Genomic DNA, 19,712 nt, shown 5'->3' on the forward strand with positions numbered 1-19,712 from the left:
AACACAGCGGGCTGTTTCTGAACCCCATATATCACAGGTGGGATAAATGCCAGCTGTCCCTCTGGGACCCTCGTGGCTTACATTCTCCAAAGCAATGTGTTTCTGAGGCTCTCCAGGACCCTAGCGCTGAGAGTCCAGGAGCCTCTGGCCTTCCAGAAGCTCTCCTAGCCAGTAGATCCATCGTGGATGCCCCTTGGGCCCTACTCTTGCTGAAGAGGAGAACCTCACTTCTTCTGACTTCTGACAATGGTCCAGGCACCATTAGAAGCATGAATATTCAGATCAGATATCTACTCCTTAGAATCAGAGGCAAGATGGGCCCCAAAGTGCCCTCCCTGTCTATGGCTCTAAGCCAGAACAGACGCTGTATGTCCTTCCTCTGGTCCTGCTTTTTGCCAAGAAACCCAAAGGACACAAGCCAAGTCCCTTCCCTGGCATCCAGGAAGTGTGGAAAATACACCTACAGGAGAAGTGCTCTTGGTGCCCACCTGCCTCTGCCTCCCCCAGATAGCTCAATGGGGTACCACGCCCTGGAAGGCCGTGCTCACCAACAAAGAGCTTCCTCATAGCAGAACTAGTCCTGCCCATTCACAGCGAAGTTGGGATCTGCTGGAGTACGATTTGCGGGGCAACAGAAACCTATACCTTGCCCCAACCAAAAAGCTTTCCTACATGGGTACCTGGAATTCTGCTGTTGGGGAGTCATTCCTCCATGCCAGGCAATTGCTCCCAGGGCCCTTTTGGAAACTGCATCCTTAGGAAGGGCAATCGGTCAAGTCAATGTGAATGAGGTAGAGCTCGGTGGAAGCAATGGTATGTGTGTGTGGAGCTGGAGTGCACAAGGGGAGGGTAAGCCAGGTAGAAGCAGGACAGGGGTTGGGGAGACAGGAAAGAAGAGAGAACGGCAGCTGAGACTGCCCTCTTTTCACCCAAGGTCAGCCCATTGAGTCCTTTGTGAAAAGAAAGTGAGAGAAACATTTTCACAGGGTTTGGGAACGGAAGATTGGGGGCAGGGAGATTATCAAACATCCCTGTACAAAACCCAAACTTGTTCCGGTAACATCATTTCCTATAAACTACAGTCTGAGTGACCGTCTCCTAAAGTTTTTCCAAAAGGATTTTCCAAGTACCAGAAATATCAATGTGAAAGAAAATCATTGTCTTCCCTAATTAATTTAATTTGAGCTTTCAATTTTAAAAATAAATAAGTAAAAAGGATTCATTTCAGGGGAAAAATCATTACTTTAAACAAGTAACGTTAAATTATAGTAATTCAATAAAACGATGAAAGTTCGCCAGCCAGCAAAGATTCAGACCAAATTCGGCTCTCTATGTCATTTGTATTTTGTAGTAAGGAGAGTGTTGCTCTCCTTATCTGCCCCAGGTATGTGCGAGTACTCCACTGGGAAGGCAAGCCTGTATAGTGGCCCTTGGTTTCAATTTGTCTAAAAAGGACAAACCACATGACACAAAGCTGGGCCAGGGAATGAGTACTTGACCTACACAAGATCTGTTTGTCTCCACACCCACTTCTTGAGCCTCTGATGAAAACGAGATGAGGTGGCCTTCCCAGCCCCCAGCTGGCTTTGTACTCAGGACGCCCCCGAGAAACCGTAGCTGACACTTTCCACAGGCAGGAAGAAGACAGACAGAAGTTGAGGCCCAAAAAGTTCACTGACAAAAGCCCGGAAGCTAATTCAAAACAAGCCAGGCCTTGAGTTTGCACCGTGGCCTTCTACCTGGAGCTGATTCCCTGTAGAATGGGGGACATTCCACTACCCAGGCACCCCTCTTGTCCCTGCACTCTTAAGCCAGGTTCCTTGTAGTTTCTAACCTGTTGCTAAATGGGAATTTAGTGCTCCGTTTGCCTTCTTCTTTCAGACAAAAATTCAGCAGTATTCAGAGCTTGGCAGGGCCAGTGACCACAAGCAGACTTTGGCTTCTGGTAAGAAGCTATAGAAGTTGCCTTTCTACTGCCCTCTGATAAATGTGTCTTGCATGCGTACGAGTGCCGGATGTGTCCCATCTGCGTAAAAGTCAAGCAAATCGACCACCTGGAAAGTTTCCACCCTGGAGAGCTTCCCAAATCGTATTCTGCCCTGGCATATTGCAGGTTCCCTGGATGCTCTGTGAGGAGACCCAATTTATTCACTCGACCTCCTGAAATGGACTCCCAGCCCCCTTTAGAAATGGTCTGAGAGGATTTTATGTCTTAAAACTTTCCAACATATAACCAATAATTCCAGACACTGAGATCCCATTCACTTGGGAATCATACAACGGAAAGTTGAAGTGTTTCCCCAGATGAATTCATGGGTCTCTTTTTATTTTAAAAAGTTACAAATCTAAAAATCAGAAGCGAAGGGGCAGCTCTCCCACCGGAACCCCTGCTCCCTGACGCTGAGCCAGTTCCCCAGAGAACGCCTCAGCCTGCTTCCTCCTTCACCTGTGTGATGAGAACAATGTGAGGATGTGTTGAGAATCTAAAGAGTAGTTGTTCTGCTGATGTGGACCTGAAAACCACTGATTTTATGCGGTCGAAATTTCTGTTGAGCACCTCACAGCAACCTGACAAATCACAATTTTCCTCATTGGGATTAATCCTCCCAAGACCCTTCTTCCTACATGGAGAGCTGCATACTTTTGCAGGTAGTAATCAGATGTCACAAATTATGGGCCCGATTCAATCCAAATTATGCACAGAGCCAGGAGAGGGGGAAAAAAAAGCTGCTTTTCATTCTTCTCAGCTCTTTGCAGATGCTCTAAATGCCAGGCCTGTTTCCATCCCCACTGACTCCTCTGGAGTTCCGTAAGGCAGTCAGAGGGGAAACAGAAAGAGAACCAGGGTTCCCAGCTGGCTGTTTCTATCAAAGCACAGACAAAAGTTCTAGCATTAGGAAAACACACCTTCCTGCCTTGTGTCTGGCTGAATAGTGCTACATGCTGTGGGGCTGGCTGCAGGAACAGTGAAGAAAGAAGACTTGTTTTTGTTTTCCTGTTATTTTGAAAAAACAGAATAAAGATTTTGATTTTCAAAACTAAATCCTTAGCCCCTAACTTGTTCTCCTGTTTCCAAAAGGCCCAGTCCTAAGAAGGAATGACTTGAAATATTGACTTTAAAATATGTATTGGTGGGCTGCCCTGGTGGCGCAGTGGTTGAGAGTCCACCTGCTGATGCAGGGGACACGGGTTCGTGCCCCGGTCCAGGAAGATCCCACGTGCCGCGGAGCGGCTGGGCCTGTGAGCCATGGCCGCTGAGCCTGCGCGTCTGGAGCCTGTGCTCCGCAACGGGAGGGGCCGCAACAGTGAGAGGCCCGCATACCGCAAAAAAAAAATATATGTGTGTGTGTGTGTGTGTGTGTGTATGTGTATTGGTGTTCACATCTCCAGTTTTCTCAGGAGGCTTTGGAGAGTGTTGTTTTCTCATATAGTTGGAGCCCAGTTCTTTCTGGTTCATTCCACAGACTTGAACTTCCAGCTTAGGTAAGCCAGGTACTCAGCAGCATCAACAACTGAATTCCTGAGCATCAGATTTAAGGGAAAATGCGCTGAAATGATTTGAGGGAGGCAAGCTATGTGCAAAAACATAAAATGTCTTCTGTGCCTAGAAGGGAATGGATACATACCCCTTAAAAGTTCATAAAATCAAAAACTAACCTTTACCAAACTCAAGAAACCCCTAGAGAATCAGGCCAGCACTTTTCAAATATTAGAAATACAAGACCATGTTTTATTAGACATAATCTGCTTTCTTACTAGTTCAAACCTAATTTGGTAACCCTGAAAGACAATTTGTCTTTTGTAACTAAACAATCAGAATAAGTTGTCTCTGAATTGTTCTAAAAACTATCCATAATTTTTCCAGCGCAGAAAGAAAAATAAGAATGCTTAACATAAGTGTACCATTTTTGATGGAGGCGAAGTGACATAAATAGTAGATAAGAAAAAAAGAATAAAAAGGGGAACCAATAAGTCAAAGCAAAAAGCTTTCCTTGGATTTAGAGAATGTTACATTTGGAGAAATATCAAAATATTGGAGGAATTTCCTAAGCAGAAATTTCAAAACCTATGCTCCTACCTACGTACAGTGGTAGAAGGAAGTGTCTCTTTTTTCTTGTACAAGTGGCCACAGGCAAACACACACACACTCCATGTTTAGTGAGCATTCCTTCACCATTTGTTCTCAATGCAGAACCCAAATTCCACCAAAGCTATCAAAATCACAAATGCCGTTCCCTTTGTCTCTACCACAGAGGAATTATTTTACAAATAAAGTCACACATGTGCCAAATGGTGCTGTTTGATTGGAAACACTCTAAATGCTGTTAAGTAAATCATCACTTGCCAATAGGATGGAATACTATGCAGCTATATAAACAGGCTGAGGAGACCCTCAGTCTGATGAGGAGTGATTGCAGAGATATATTCTAAGGTGGAAAAAAAAAAAGCAAAGAGCAGAACAGTTTCTACAGTGCGCTACCATTTGTGCAAACAAAGAGGAGAGAATATGTTTAAGAGAGAAACACAATTGCTTGTTTATGCAGACTCTCTAGAAAGATAGCCAAGATTCTGAGGGTCCTGAGTGGGAAGAAGACTTGTCACTGTACGCCCTTTTCTATATTTTGAATTATGTACAGAGTGTAGGTTTTACCTGGTCAAAAATAAATATGATTTAAAAATACAATCTGACAGCACATGTATTTTTCACTTGAGGGGGTGGACATGAGGGCAATCCTCGGAATAAAAGAACGCTTTCGTTTTTTAGGCTGAGAGTTGGCCCCCATAATCCAGGAGTCCCCCTGCCTCTAAAAGCCTTCAGAGGGCTAGCACAGTCCAGAAGGAAGGCCCAGGGCTCACCAGCGAATTTTTATCAATTCACTGGGGGTCGACCGGCCAAGGAGCCGGGCTGCCCGCTGAGACGCCTAAGCCGTGACAGCTGCGTAAACTGGCGGTGCCCCAGCCTGACCTATTTCAGAGACAGGTCAGCCCAGTGCATGCAGGGATAAGAAAACAACCTTCCTTCTCTCCAGTGGCTGCACTGGCAAGCTGCTCCAGCAGGAGAACCACAGAGCAGGAGCTCTCCAGCCCTCCAGCCCCCCGCAAGTCTTACAAGCCAGGCTACTTTCTTTTTACCCTCGCATTGCACCCTACTCGTACAGAAGTCCCAAGCTTTGGGGGCTGGAGAGGGAAACTGAATAGAGAGGTCACTGAAATGTATCCTCCAGCTTAACAAATGCTATTTTGGAAAGTTTCCTTAATATTTCTGAACTCCAATTTTAAAGGAGAGGGATTAAGAAGAATCATGCAGAAAGAAAGAAGAATGCACACTATCTCACGTGTGGAGCCATAAAGACATTTAAGAACAAGGAAGCAGGCTGGAGAAGGGACGCAATGAGAAATTACACAAACACAATTCCACAAAATGAAGGATTGCACCAGGATTTCAGGAATAAGAACGCATGTGTGAGATCCATTTTCAAAAAGCAGTATTTGTCAGGCCAGTGGAGGAAAAAAGACTTGTGCAAATACACAAACAAAACAAAGTTTGATTTGGAAGAGTTTTAAACAGCCAAGTTAGTCTAAGAGAGAAAAGTAAACTACAGAACGGGAGAAAAAGTAATTAAGAAATATCTTTTGACATCTCGGCAAATGGTTTTCAAATTTTATTATTTTTCAAACTATTAAATCAATATAGTCTATTACATTAAAGAGTTTCTTATAAACTCAATTTTCTGGAATCAGTGAAAGTGAATTTTTTGGTGAGTGTGTGCATGCTTGTATGTGTGCTGGTCTTCATTGTTGCTCCTAAAGCCCGAGTTAAGCTTTTATTTGCCCTTGGGCAGAGCCCATCTGCCAGTAGGCTAGTCACTTTCTGCATGTCCAGAGGGCTTCCCCCCCCACACACAAGATTCTGAGTTTTCCTGTGAGATAGGTGTAACTCGCACATAACTTGCATCTTCTCATTTTATTCTCATGTCACCCTGGGAAATTGGTATAATGTGCCCCCATCTTACCAGACATCAGAACTCAAGGGGCTCACACCCAAAATGTGCTGTTCTCAATTTTAGAGCAAAATCAGTGGTGCAAGACAGACTACTTTTACCTTGGGTGCTATGCTCTTATAAGGCAAGCAAAGACTTGAAAAAGGACTTTGGGGTGTGTTTAAGTCAGACAAGAAACATTCATTTGTATTAGTGAACTTCAGTCAGGAAACCAGCCAAGTGGGGATTCATAAAGAAGGAAACTGTTGCTTTTCTTATAATAAAATGAATTGGGCCAATTAATTTTCTTTAGTTCAGGTTAAGCTCAACCACGGTAATTGGGAGACACACACACACACACACACACACACACACACACACACACACACACACACCCTGTGGCCAAGATTTTCTTAATCATGATAATATGTTTGAATACTGGAAGAATTTTAAAATATGTGTTTGAAGACAGACTCTATGGGTCTATAATTGTTTAAAAACAAGATTTTTTTCAAAAAGAAGATAGACCCTATAAAGGAAACAAAAATGATGTTAATACCCCCAGACAATGCCGAAGTAAGTTAATGCCTATATTAGGGTTTGCCAAAAAAAAAAAAAAAAGATAAAAGATATGAGGGGTATGGTGGCTGTACTCTTAGTTTATCTGTGTACCTATAAAACTCACAAGCCTACAAATGCAGGCTTTCTGTTAAAAATGTAAATTTGTATGTGACCATACAAGTATTGACTATGAAAGTATAGAAAAACCAATTCCATGTTGCTAGATAAATTCCACACAGCCATTAACTTTCCTTTCTTAGCTATTCTACCCTAACTTACTTATTGTTTGCATGTAATGACATAAAGCCAAGTACATTTAATTCTGTAGTTGTTTCCAGAAATATGCCCACCATCTGATTATAAATTTTTTTTTAAATTTACATTTAAGCCTCCTTAAAACTATACTATTTGAATTCTCAATATGATCCTGGAAATTTTTAATGCTGAAAAATCAGTGGTATTTCCTCTCCCTCAATCCTATGTTAGTCAGCCAAGAAGAGTCTCCCATCCTTGTCACAAAGCATTTTGATCAGCTATTTTAAAATAGAATCCAATGGAATTGGATCCAGGATGAGTGGGAAATTGCTCCTCGAATCAAGAGTTTATATTAATATGCTATTGTAGATACAGTAAAGCTGGCCAAATAAAAATACATAAAAATCAAATCACTAAATGGGTTTAAGGAGACAAATATATGGCTAGTTTGTTATTGCCTGTCATGAGTTCTAGTTTGTATTACTGGGGAAGATTCATTTCCCAATCACTGCAGTAAGAAGGCGGACATAAAAACTCAGACTACTTACTTTGATTGAGTTGCTTCACCGCAAAGAGAAGGGGTTCTTTGTTGTTTGGGATTTTTTCAACTTAAAATCCTGCAGCTAAAATTTAAATGCTACGAACTTTGTTATATGCAATGTGCAAGGTAAAACTCTTTCTCAGGATTTTTTTTTGCAGGAGAAATGTGCACCAAATCAAATTCGAAATGTTACACCATTGTTCTTTATTAAAATACAACTACTTCTTTAAAGAAAAGTGGACATTTCCAGGGCAGAAATTATCTGTTAGTCTCTTCTCAGTTTTTATCAGGAAGGAAGGAAAACAGACATTGAAGATATGAATTCATAAGGCCTTTTACTGCTCAAGTGTCTTCAACAACTATTTTCCATGGTTTTCATAGCTCCCTTTGACAATGGTGAAGCTTCTAACTCATCTCTCTTAAATAATCGTTTTATAACGTTAACGGCCATTTCGATAACTGCTCATTTTCCAGTTACAAACTGGAAAGTACATATGTTCTATTCCTTTGAGACCATCACAGAAATGTGGGGGAAGCTTTCTAAAAGGAGAGACATCCCGATTCCAGCAAAAATTCAACACTGTTGGAGCTCAGCATTTGTCCCAACACTGCAAGATAGAGCTGAAAGCTGAGCTGTGCCACTCTCTACCCAAGACTGGCATGAACGGGGTGAGAAAACCTTTCCCAACGGAGCAGAGGATGGTCCTCTGTTCTCACTTTGGTGTGCATCTTCCAAGAGAGTGGCAACTTCTGAAACTCCTTTTCACTTTCTCTGATCACAGTTCCCCACTGAGGCAGCCAGTGCTTTTTTTTTTTTTTAAGAATAATATCAAATATTTATTTTTTCCAGCCTTATTGAGATATAATTGACATAGCCCGTTATTGAGTCAGTAATTCTGCCTTGGTACTGACATCAGACCCCACTCAGAGTATGACTCTGCTGTCCCCCTGGCAGTCTATGAACACATAGCCTGATATCTAAGGGGGGAAAGTCACTTTAACTCCACATGTAAGTGAAACATGAAATACACATATACATGGAAAATGCAGCAAAGAACTCTCTAGCACTGCATCTGAACCCAGGGCAAGGTAGTCATAATAGATCTGCACTGACTCACACTTCCAGCTTAATCTGTTTCAGGCAGTTGTCCCACACTGCAATGACTCTGACTATTTCAAAGGACATTTGAGCACAGATAGATTATTAACTAATTGGGAGATTATAATACAAAATGTTAGAAAATACCCACTAATGATTCTGACTCTGTATGTCAAGATTCATCTTGTTCAAGAGTGAATAAGGGGACTTGCCTGGTGGCGCAGGGGTTAAGAATCCGCCTGCCAATGCAGGGGACACGGGTTCAAACCCTGGTCCGGGAAGATCCCACATGCCGCGGAGCAACTAAGCCCATGCGCCACAACTACTGAGCCTGCGCTCTAGAGCCCGCGAGCCACAACTACTGAGCCCACGTGCCGCAACTACTGAAGTCCACGTGCCTAGAGCCCGTGCTCTGCAACAAGAGAAACCACGGCAGTGAGAAGCCCGCGCACTGCGACGAAGAGTAGCCCCCGTTCGCCGCAACTAGAGAAAGCCCGTGCACAGCAGAGAAGACCCAATGCAGCCAAAAATAAATACATAAAATAAATAAATTTATATTTAAAAAGAGTGAATAAGAGTAAAATAAAATAAATGAAATAAAAATAAAACCCCAAGCACAGTTATTTAGTAGTGAAATGAACACAGAGAAAGGGATTCAGAAAATCCCGCACACAGGCAGATCTATGGTGCTCAGTTGAATATTCAAAACTGAATCTGGCATAAATTTCACAACCTCAGAGTGACTTGTTGGAATTTGCAAATTAAGCACAGAGATGGTATTTCCAAAAGAGTCTTTGCATGCATTTTAGCTCTCATAATAAAAGAAAAATCTATCCAAATATATTGAACTCTTAAACAAAACAAAAAAAGCCTAACAGTTCATCGAAAAATCAACAGCCAAAAAGTCATAAAATTATTCAAAGAAATATTTTTCTTAGCATTCAACAGCAGTGCTGAATATGAATTGGTAAGCTGTGCTGTTACCTCAAATTCTCATGACTCTAGAAAGTGTAACCTACAGGAGAAATAAATCCTTGTGTGTGTGTGCAACTGGGTATAGTTTACTGCCAACATAACTCATAGTGACCGACTTATAAATAAACTTTAACTATACACACAAACAAACACATATCTGCTCCTACATTGTAGGAGGTTTAAAAATATACATGGGACTCATCTAACCATCCATAAACACAAAAATCGTGAAAACACATGTAGAGAAATGCAGTCAATCTAACTCCCAGTTTCCTGTGTTTTTAATTGTTCTCCAGCTAGTTTTACACAAAACTCTGACATCTTGCCTTTACGTCATTCCAGCTTGGCAGGTAACTTCAGTAAAACTTCCATATTTAGAAATTTAGTGACATTCAGGATCTTAGCTTCCATGCCTCTCGTCACCTCCCCCAAACGAGAACTTATTTGATGATAAGTTCACCATCTTAGCCTAAGTTCTAAACAAGAAATCACCATAGGATAATTAAAAACACCCCATGAATCTCTTCTCGGCAAACCTAGGACACGTAACTGGTTTCGGTTCCTATTTCTTAAAGAGAATTCAGTCAATCCTCCTTAGACGTTTCAGAGGAAAAGAAGGATTTTCCAAGACAGATAAGTTGAAATGATCCCGCTTTGATCTCAGTGGTTAAGAATCCCTCACAATGGAAGATGGCCACTGAGAGGCCGGGATCCCGGCCTTTTAATGCGTAACAATGGTATCAACAAACAGCTACTTAATCAATATTTGGCCAGAGCTGCTGAAAACTTCCTTTTCAGATTTTAATTCCTAGTTGTAAAACAACCCCAGAGCAGCCAGTGAGATAAGGCATTAAACTGACTGCTTAATTGCCTTTTACTGTCTTGTTAGTTATATATGTACATTCTTAATGGTTCTTTAATCTTTATTTACCCACATAAATAAGTTACCTGCCATAGGACTCCACCGACCTGAACCAACCTTCTCTGCCCCATCCCTGGCCAAACTCTCACCGTTTATTGCTGCTGTTGAGGCTTTTAATATTCATTGGCTACTTATTTACGTACGATGTGAGCATATAACCTCATAGTTAGGAAGGAATTTTTTTCCCCTTAAAATATATGTATTCATGAATGTTGAACCTGAGTTCGGTGGCAACGCTCGTATTCACCTGATTAATTTCCGCATATTCCACTCCCTGAACTGACGCGCACTTACTGGTTCCACCTCACCGCGCCGATGGCTTTTACTGCACAGCCCTGGGGACTCTTAAATGACCCTTCAGTAATTATTACCCACGTGAAGCCCCTACGTCCCCGTTCCGGTGCTATCAACAAGCAAATCAAACTTCAAAATAAACATACAATTTCAAGCATTAGTTAGAAAATCTGCATGTTTTCAATAAGGCTAGAAAGTGAGCCTATAGCAGTCAACCAAACAGAACAAACCCTCGAAAAATAAAACCACGATCCGAACTCGGGTCTTTCCTTTCAAATCGGGCCAACAGGAAAGTCGTTACCGTTATCTCCTTGAAAAGAACACAGCGAGGTGTTTTAATTCAAGTTTTGATATTTCCAATACATTTCCAAACGGGTGATATTTCCTTGTTGAGTATTGTAAGGGCTTCAGAAAACATGAAATTTACCCCAAAGACCAGAGACGACATTGGGGTCAAATTCATGATTCTGACAAATGGACTCGGAGAGTGGGCCGTCCACTTTAATAAAGGTTCCGATGCCACAAACCTAAGATCTTATAGCCCGTGATTTTAATCTGTGGGAAAGTTCCTCCCTCCCCCGCCCCCGCCTGTTCCCCGACCGCCCCCCCCCCCCCCGCCCTTTGCCTCGCGCCAAAATGTCCTTCCCTGCTAAATTGAAGGCTGGGGGGGGCCCGGGGGGGCGGGTGAGGGAAGAAACGGCCTTCCGCTCCCCTCGATGTCAGTAGCACTCCAGTTAATGATAAAATGTTCTTTTCATGATTCCACTGGGAACGAAATAGTTCCAGGACTTTTAAAACTTCTGTACGTTTTTAATTGCTTTATCTTATGTCCCGCTGAAAAGTTGATGTCGTCCTCGTTAATTTTAGAAAAGCTCCTAAGTTTACAAACTCAAGCAAAACTTTTGTCACCTTTACTTTCTCAAATTAAAAAAAGAAAAAAAGCACTTTTTCAAAAACATCAAATTGAAAGGGAGCGTTAAAAAAAAAAAAACGGAGGGTAAGCTCCAACCTACCTATGCTTGGGGTCTCTTGGCTCAATCTTTGAAATTGTTGCAAAGCTCCCACGCTCACTGGTGATTCTTAAAAGGGGTAAAGTCCTATGAAAGTGTATCTCCAGCCCCAATCAAAACATCAGTTTGGCAATCTGGCCTCTCTCCCCCTGCACTCCCGAGCTGCCACTTCAAAGCCGCAGCAACAAGTCAGTAATTGTAACTTTGCATCTAAATATTTAAGCGAGAGTCTTGCAGTCGCGTGTCCATTTACAGTCCTCATCTGTGCTCTAATTCCATTACGGCACAAAGCAAAAATGTTTCCCAAAACTCACAAACAGGAAAAGCGTCACCCTGCTGCTGCTGCTGCCGCTGGAGGAGGAGTTGATGAAGGAGCAGTTTCCATTGATTAGTCACTGCTTTTGTGTTAAGGGCTTTCTTTAAAATAAGAAAAAAATGGGGGAGGTTGCAGAAATTTCACTAATGTGAGCCTCAGGCAAGGAAGGGGGAAAAAAGAGGAGAAGAAGAGGGCGGGGGAGGCGGGCTGTGTCTAGATGAAAGTGAGAAGGACATAAAGGAGGCAATTGAGTCGGCTGCAGCCCGGCGAGCTAAGCTTCGAGCCGGCCGGAGCTCAGGGGAGGGGGCGGCGCGGCGCTTTGGCGCAGGGCGCAGGAGTGGGGGCCGGCCCATTGTGGCGGCGCCCGCGGGCCAGCTCCGCAGCGCCGGGGGAGGAACAGAGACGCCTATTGAGTGGCCGCAGCGCGGGCAGTGCCCACAGCCCCAGTTGCTGCGACGGGGGTTAGGTTCCTACCGCTGCGCCTGCTCGACTCTTGGGGAGAGGAATGGTGTGTGGGGAGGGGGGTGGGGGTGTGGGGAGATGAGGAGGGTGCTGGGGGATGTTCCTGGCTGCCCTACCCTCTCCTTCCACCCTGGCAAAAGAGCTGGAAGCAAAGATCCAGAAGTGGCGCACAGCGTCTATTGCGCACCTAGGGCGCGCACGGGCCTGAGCGCCCCGCGTCGGCCCGAAGCGCTGCTCTTGCATTGGGCGAGGGACACGGCAAAGTTGGGAAGGTGAAAGAGGCCATCCAGAAGAAAGGACGAGACCCTGGAGAGAAAAACGAGGGCCGTTCTGACCTCTTTCAGGGTACCTCTTTCCCTGTGTCCCAGTCTCTGACAAGTAGAGAGAGGTACTCGGGAAAGCCAGTCTCAGAAACATCCGGCAGGCCGGAAAGGAAGCTGGAACCTCCGGAGAGAGCGAGCCGCCCTGATCATGACACCTAAACGTCCCTCCTCAGCCGGGCTCCTCCTGCCCGGTCTGGGAGCTCAGAGCCGTTTATCAACATTCAGTCTATTTTCCAAGCGGGGCAGCCTGGGAATTTTGCGGCCCAAAGGATAGAGGGAATTTTTTTTTTTTTTTTTGAGGTTTCTAAACTTCCCTTCAAACTACACTCCACTCTGTCCTTTCTCTGGGCCCCTCTTGTCCTCCAGGGCTCATCTGGAAAGGGAGCTAGAGACACTGAAGAGACTGACACTGCATCTTCCCTGACAACCCCAAATTAAATTAGACTTCAGCCTCCCGAGTTGTGTGTATGTGTGTGTTTTCAACGGTTCAGCCCCCTCTGGGGAGAATACTCTGATTTTGAAAATGCCCTTTAGCAATTGCCCTTGAATGGCAGCGGGCCCAGCTAGACGGCCCAAAAGACTAGAAACATTTTGTAGGTGAAATGGCCACTTTTTCCACGCTGGAAAGTCCATAAAACTTCCTGGCGCAGCAGCTATTGGGGCTCATTGAATAATTCATCCCTCATTGCAAGCCCATAATGTCTATTCTCGGGCCTTTGTGGGGCTGTTTTCTCTTCTTTTCTCCTTGAATTATAAAAAGGTTGCCTTCCTTTGTTCACATCAAGCTGCTGCGAGCCGGAGCTTTGTCTGGGCCGAGCTAAAGTGTGAGTTTCAATGGACTCTCCAGGCTTTGTCTCCCAAGTTCATCTCCAAGTGTAGATTGTGTAGAGAAGGCCTTCTTTGTAAAAGCTGGAAAAGTTGTACAAATGTTTGACCAGCTCATTTGGGGCGTTTTGTCTCCTGGGCCTCGGTTGCCGGTGCTGTGAGGGAGCTGGCGAGCTGCGGAGAAGGCGCCTCCAGCAACAAGTAGCAAAGCCTTGCCACCCTTCACCACCCCCCCTTCCCAAGTCTCTCCTACCCTCTGGGCTCATTGCCCCGCTGCCTGCAGGGGCCCGTTAGGTTTGGGGTTGGCTGGTTTCTCGCCTTCCTCCCTCCCAGCACCTCCGTGATGCATCTAGACCGAGAATAAAAGCTGGGGTCTCTTCTCAGAGACCAGGGCAGAAACGCACCCCTCCAAAAGGAAGGGCTTAAACCGAGTCCATGTGAGGCCCCTGCTTTAGAAGGAGGGAAGCAACAGCACAGGTATCTCCCCTGCCCAACCTGTCTTGGGTTTTGGTGTCTTTTCTTGATTGCCTGTGTGTGCCGGGGCATCTAGGCACCTGTTTATCGCTGAAATCTGTGGTTCAGATATATAACATTGAAATCTGCGTCCCTTCGAGGTTGTGTACAGAGTTTGCATTGATTTGTAAAGCTGCCGCTCCGGAGGGCCAGCGGTCCGCCCCGGAGTTGAGCAATGAAGGTAAAAGAAGCGACCACTTTCCTGACCCTACCCTGGATGCCACCGGCTGAGGGCTCAGACCCAGCCGGTCGAAGTGGGTGACCGCTCCAAGCCCACCTGGAGAGCCGCCTGCCCTTCTAGGGCAACTCAAAAGTCAACTCAGCCCAACGAAGTCCCGGCCCCCGGCGAGGGAAGGCCACGCATGGGGGAGGGGGGCACCTGGCAACTCCCAGCCCTTTGCGCTTTGGAGGAGGTGCAACCATCCCCAAGGCCAAAAGTGCTGAGACGCAAAACGGCTGAGACTCTCCTGCTGCCGTGAACCCTTCCAGGTTCAACTCCCACGGGGTTGGCTTTCTTTTGTGGGAGTGCGCATACCTTTAGAGTCTGAAGACAACCCGCCGGCTGCACTTATGACTCCGCGGGGGAGATTTCCTCTTGAGGCTGACAGATCGCAGCCAACAAGAAGATGATGGTCCGCACCCCTGGGCGGAGAAAGGGTGCCGGCACTGCGAGCCCAAGAACCCAGACCCCCTCGGTTTGTAACCCAGAGCTTAGGCTTGTTTTACTTCCCAGACACGCACAGTTCAAACCCTACCGCATTTGAAAACCGATTTAAAACAAACAAAAAAACAGCCAACTTACAGATATACATTTATAAGGCAATCAGTGTGGTGGGACCCCACTGCCTTAAAGAGTTTTGAGTCTCTCTCTCTCTTGTCCTCGTTCCCGTCCCTCTTCCTCTCTCCCTCTCTGCGCCCCCCTCCTCCGATGTGGAAACCCCTTTGGAGACCCAGGCCTTTCCTAAGGGCGGAAAAAGTTCCTTTAACCTCCGGAGGCTCACGGACTGCCCCTTGCCTCACAACAGCTCAGAGACGCCCAGTCCCGTACCCCAGAGGGCAGCAGGGTGGCCCCGCACCCAGACTGCAATTTGCAGTTCTGCCTTCCGTGGGGCTGCGAGTGGTGTGGAGGAAAGGTTTAAAAATAGAAGAAAAAAAGAAAAGATTTTTGTGTTCACTCTAAGTGCGTCTCTGGTCTTTCACTTGAACGCTCTTACCCGGGTGCAGGGGATAGGAGCGAGAAGGGGCCTTGACACGAGCGGGGCCGCGCCGCCCTCAGGACCCCAACGTCAGAACGCGGAGTCCGGGGAGGCGCCGGCCCCCAGGGCGCAGCCCAGCGCGCCGCCGCTTACCTCGTTCGCTCAGGATGCCGTCGATGCTGTGTTTCGCCTTCTTCTCACTCTCCTCCGCCTCTTTCCTTTCCAGGTCGGCCTCCTCCTCCTCGCCTTTCCCGAATTTACTCCTCAGGATGCGGCTGATGGAACTCACTGGGGGCGGAAGGAGGAAGGGGGCGCTTACGACTGAGACGTGCAGGGCCGCGCTGCAAGGGGCCCCCCGGCCCCCAGTCGGGGTACGGGTGGGGGGGCCTAGAAGGCCTGCCCTAAACAGCTTGCTTCTGCCTCCTCCAGCGTCTTTGGGCATCCTCGTCCTTCTACACCCCCTCTCACCCTCCCACTCATACCCCCCATCGCATAATCGGCCTCTAGGAACAGCGAGCCGGGAGCCTGGAAAGCTCGCACCTCCAGGTTAGGGCCGGGAACCGCGGTCTCGGTCCGCTCTCCCCAGTAGGAAGTTTCCCTCCCTAGACTCCACAGACGGGTCTCTAGATCTCCAATCTAAGAGATTTCTCCCGCCAGCCACACTGCACCGCCTCAACCTGAAGGCATTGCGCCCCGCGGTTCGCGGTAAAGGCAGGAAGAACCAGAGCGGACCCGTCCCCTGCAATTCAACTTTTTTCTTTTTTCTTTTTTTTTTTTTTTTTGAGGCCATAAAGGGTTTAAATTTCAACTGCAGGATCGTTTCCTATTGTAAAAGTCAAAAGAAAATGCACTCTCTCCCATTTATTTTTTCCAGATTCCAGTCTGGTAAACAAATCCATGCTCCGAAATATCTCGTTCTCGCAGGGGGGAAAAGGGAGTTTCCTTTTAATTAAAAACAAACCCGCGCGCCCTCGCCCTCGCCTGCGCTCGCCCCTCTTCTCCCTCCGCCTCCCCCTGGCCGCCGGGGGCGCCGGATGGGCCCTGGGACTCTCGGGAAAAAATCCCGGCCGTTGCCGAAGCCTCCCTCCTTGGCGCGCACGGTGAAGTCTCGGTTGGCGCGGCCCCATCTCCCTTCGGTTAGGATTACCAAAACATTTGTTTCTCTTTAAAAGGGAACATCAATATTAATAAACGCTTGGCCTCCGCCTCGCGTTTCCTGCCCTGCCTCTACGACAGAAATCCTCTTTGGGGAGCCCTCAGCGGCGGTCTCTCAACCCCAGGACAAGCAGCTCATCACTCCCTCCATAAAACGCCAAAAACGTCTAGCTCGTAAATATTTCAGAGCCCTGGGAGGGGCCGTCTTCCGATCGCCCAGATCGATCATTGGGGTGATGATGGTTCAGATGGCCTGCCCGGATAATAGCGACTGACGCCTCGCCCCAGGAAGACGTTAATGAGCCTGGTACCTGAGGGTACGGTGTTTCGGTCACAGACCGCGTCCTTGAGTAATTTGTCTCGAATTTCCCAGCTGAACATGCCTGGGTTCTCTCTTTTGTATTCCTCAATTTTCTTCTCCACGTCAGGCGTTGTCACCTGCTTTAAGAGAACAGGCAGGCAGGCGTTGGTACCCAGTCCTCTGGGCCAGATGTGGCGGCTGCACCGCCTCGGGCCTGGAGGGACGCTCCTTCTTGCGCCCCCTGGGAAGGTCCCTCTGCTTAGCAAAAGGGCCCTTGCTCTCTGAGGCTGTGTACTTTAGAAAGGGGCAGAGAGGAAACCATCCCACCCGGAAGCAGCCTGTGTACTCTTCTCCCCAGATCAGCCCCTCAATCGGCTTAAAATAAGAAGAGCTATGACATATTGGAAGGGGTGTACTTTCTGATCCATGGAAATAAAGAAAGGCAACCCCTTACACTGAATCAACACGAAAACGAAACTAAAAAAGGAATGCTTGAAAGAGTAGCAGAAAACTCAAGTTAGATCTGTGACTTGGGCCTTTCCAAAGGAGCACAAGATTTTAGCTAAGGTGAAGACCAAAATGAAATGCAAAAGGTGAGTATCCAGGTTTTTTAAAAATTAGAGAGGATAGCAAATATGGATAATTTTAGAGACTGACTCTTTTTTTCCCAATAAAAAGAATTTCCAGAGATTCTTAGAGAGGTTGCAAAGGGGGCTGGCATGGCAGGAGGAGAAGCGGTTGTCTGGAAGTCTTCAGTTTACCAGAACCCTCCTTTGGGTTTTTCCCTGTGGCAACTAGAAAATTATATTGGATTTTCCCCACATCCAGAAGAAAAGGCAGACCGTATACAATCCCTTCCCACTCAGCCACAGCCAGTGTGATTCTCTTTCCTTTTTTAAGGAGAACCAAAATAATTTGAGGATAGCACCAAAGTACCTTTTAAAAGCCAAGTCATTGGCTCATTACAAAGAAAACAAATCACCCTGGCTTTTGACTCCTTGAAGACAATTTGGACTGGAGGCGACTGGGGATGGGAGTTGGGAGAGAAACCATTAAAAGCCAAAAGTGGCTCCTTGGATTAGTTTTGGAAAAGGCAGTGCAGTGGCTGGGAGCTGGGATGATACTTGGGGAATAAACCAGCAACAGGTGGGCACATACAGCTTTCACACTTTGGGTGTTTGCCTATTAAAATAATTTGATGGGGATTCCAGGACTCTGAGGCATAAAAAACAAATGCCTTATCACCTTTGCAAAAAGGCTGGAGTTTTTCCTTAGCATTCATCAAGGAGAGCCAGCTAAGACAGCACTCTAGCCACTTCCCTTCAACCCCCAATACACACACACACACACACACACACACACACACACACACCTTCTCAGATTTGGAAAAACTCCTCAGAAAGCCCCAGATGGCAGTCCTTGCCCCCTGCCCATTCTTCCCTAACTCGGGACACTGCAGGCAGGAGGCCTCCAGGGCCAGGACCACGCGCTCACCTTGGGCTTGCTGCCACCGATGGCGCCGGGACGGATGGAGCCCGTCTCCTGATATCTGCACAGGATCTTAGAGACGCAGCCGTGGGACACACGCAGCTGGCGGGAGATGACACAGGGCCGGATGCCGTGGTGGGCCATCTCCACGATCTTGTGACGGATGTGGTTGGGTAGTGGCCTGCCGTTGATAAATACACCGCCAAGTTGGTTGACCCGGCCCTGGCCGAGGGGGGTGGACACTGAGAGCAGAAGGCGAAGAGAGAGACGCACAGAACGTCATTTCGGGAGAGCAGAGAGCAGCCCAAAAGATGAACCCACCTAATTTCTCACTCCTCTGGCCAATCGCCATGTTACAGCCTCAACACTGAAACTGCTCCATTCAGGCTCCCAGCCCCAGACCCTGTTTCAACTACACTTGTTCAAATTATGAAGCAATTCAGGGGCACATAATCTTGTGTGAAGGGAACAACCAGGGCAAACTAACTCGCTCCAGTGAAACTGTCTTCCCTTTGGGCCCAGGAAAGGGGACAACTTGTGGGGGAGACTCTGAGGCTGGAACAGCCCCCTGACAGAAAGATGTTCACCCAGGCCTTCTCGAAGTCACACTAAACACTGTCTAACTGGGGCAGCTTTCTTTCTAAGGCACTTGGAGGAGCTGACAGCCCTTCAGGTTTCTGGCTAAGAGGGCCGCAGCCAAAGGTCAAAGAGGGTCCTGGAAGCAAGCCGCAGGTGTCAGTGCGTGTCACCTGTTACACCCCGGGACAGAGGCGACAGACGGGTCTGCTCGCAGGTCCCCTCGCCTCCCCTGGTGCCCTGGATATTACATCCTACTCTGGACTGAGGGCCAAGGCTAGGCACCACCCGGTCAGCATCCCGGCTCGGGCGCCTCAACCTCGCAAATTGCCTAGAAAGTTTCGGGCTTGCAAATCCTCTTGCCTCCCTGGGATTCCAGAACCTTCAGGCTAACTGAAAGGCAGTTCCCCAAACAGGTTGTGGAAACTTCGAGATGCCGCTGGAGATGAATGGAATTCTAATTAATAAATCAATTAATACTAAAATTTCCAAACTCCACAACTTTGCAGCGGCAAGAAATCCCTTCCGGAATTAACAGAAGTTTAGCAAACACGGGAGCAACCGGGATAGTTTTGAGATGCCTTCGGGTGGACAAAATGCTGGTGGACAAAATGCTGAGAAGTCGCTTTCTGGTGCTCAGAAGCCGCCTGATCCTCTCCCCACCACGGCATTTCCAAAACAACAGAGGCAAGCGCAATGGCCCAGGAGCAGGCCTGACGGCCAAGCTCCGCGAGGACTTGAGAGAAGGGCGCTTCGTTTGCCCAGAGAAAATCGAGTCGGGATCTCGCCCGACTGTTCCCTCCTGGGGCGGGGTTACCCCGGGAATGGGCTCCTGGACGCGCCTGTGGAGACCCGGGGCTGGGTGGAGCAGCCTCGCCGCGGCCCCGGGGTTTTGGGCGGCGCTGAGGCCCTTTCTTAC

The 19,712-nt window shown here is 47.1% G+C and overlaps 1 protein-coding gene across 2 annotated transcripts in view; it reads right to left on the reverse strand.

Annotated features, from left to right (window-relative positions):
- PAX3 (paired box 3) overlaps positions 1–19,712 on the reverse strand; it is a 94,139-nt gene that overhangs the window by 74,342 nt on the left and 85 nt on the right. Inside the window, exons 2-4 of one of the 2 annotated variants that reach the window (XM_065880290.1) lie at positions 18,224–18,459; positions 16,740–16,869; positions 15,427–15,561 (exon numbers count right to left, since the gene is read on the reverse strand). In XM_065880290.1, coding sequence (XP_065736362.1) covers positions 15,427–15,561; positions 16,740–16,869; positions 18,224–18,459 — 501 coding nt within the window. The remainder of the gene's footprint in view (positions 1–15,426; positions 15,562–16,739; positions 16,870–18,223; positions 18,460–19,712) is intronic. The other variant, XM_065880291.1, reaches the window with a different exon arrangement.

This window comes from Phocoena phocoena, chromosome 7 (assembly GCF_963924675.1).
Source record: "Phocoena phocoena chromosome 7, mPhoPho1.1, whole genome shotgun sequence".
NCBI classification, from domain to species: Eukaryota; Metazoa; Chordata; class Mammalia; order Artiodactyla; family Phocoenidae; genus Phocoena; species Phocoena phocoena.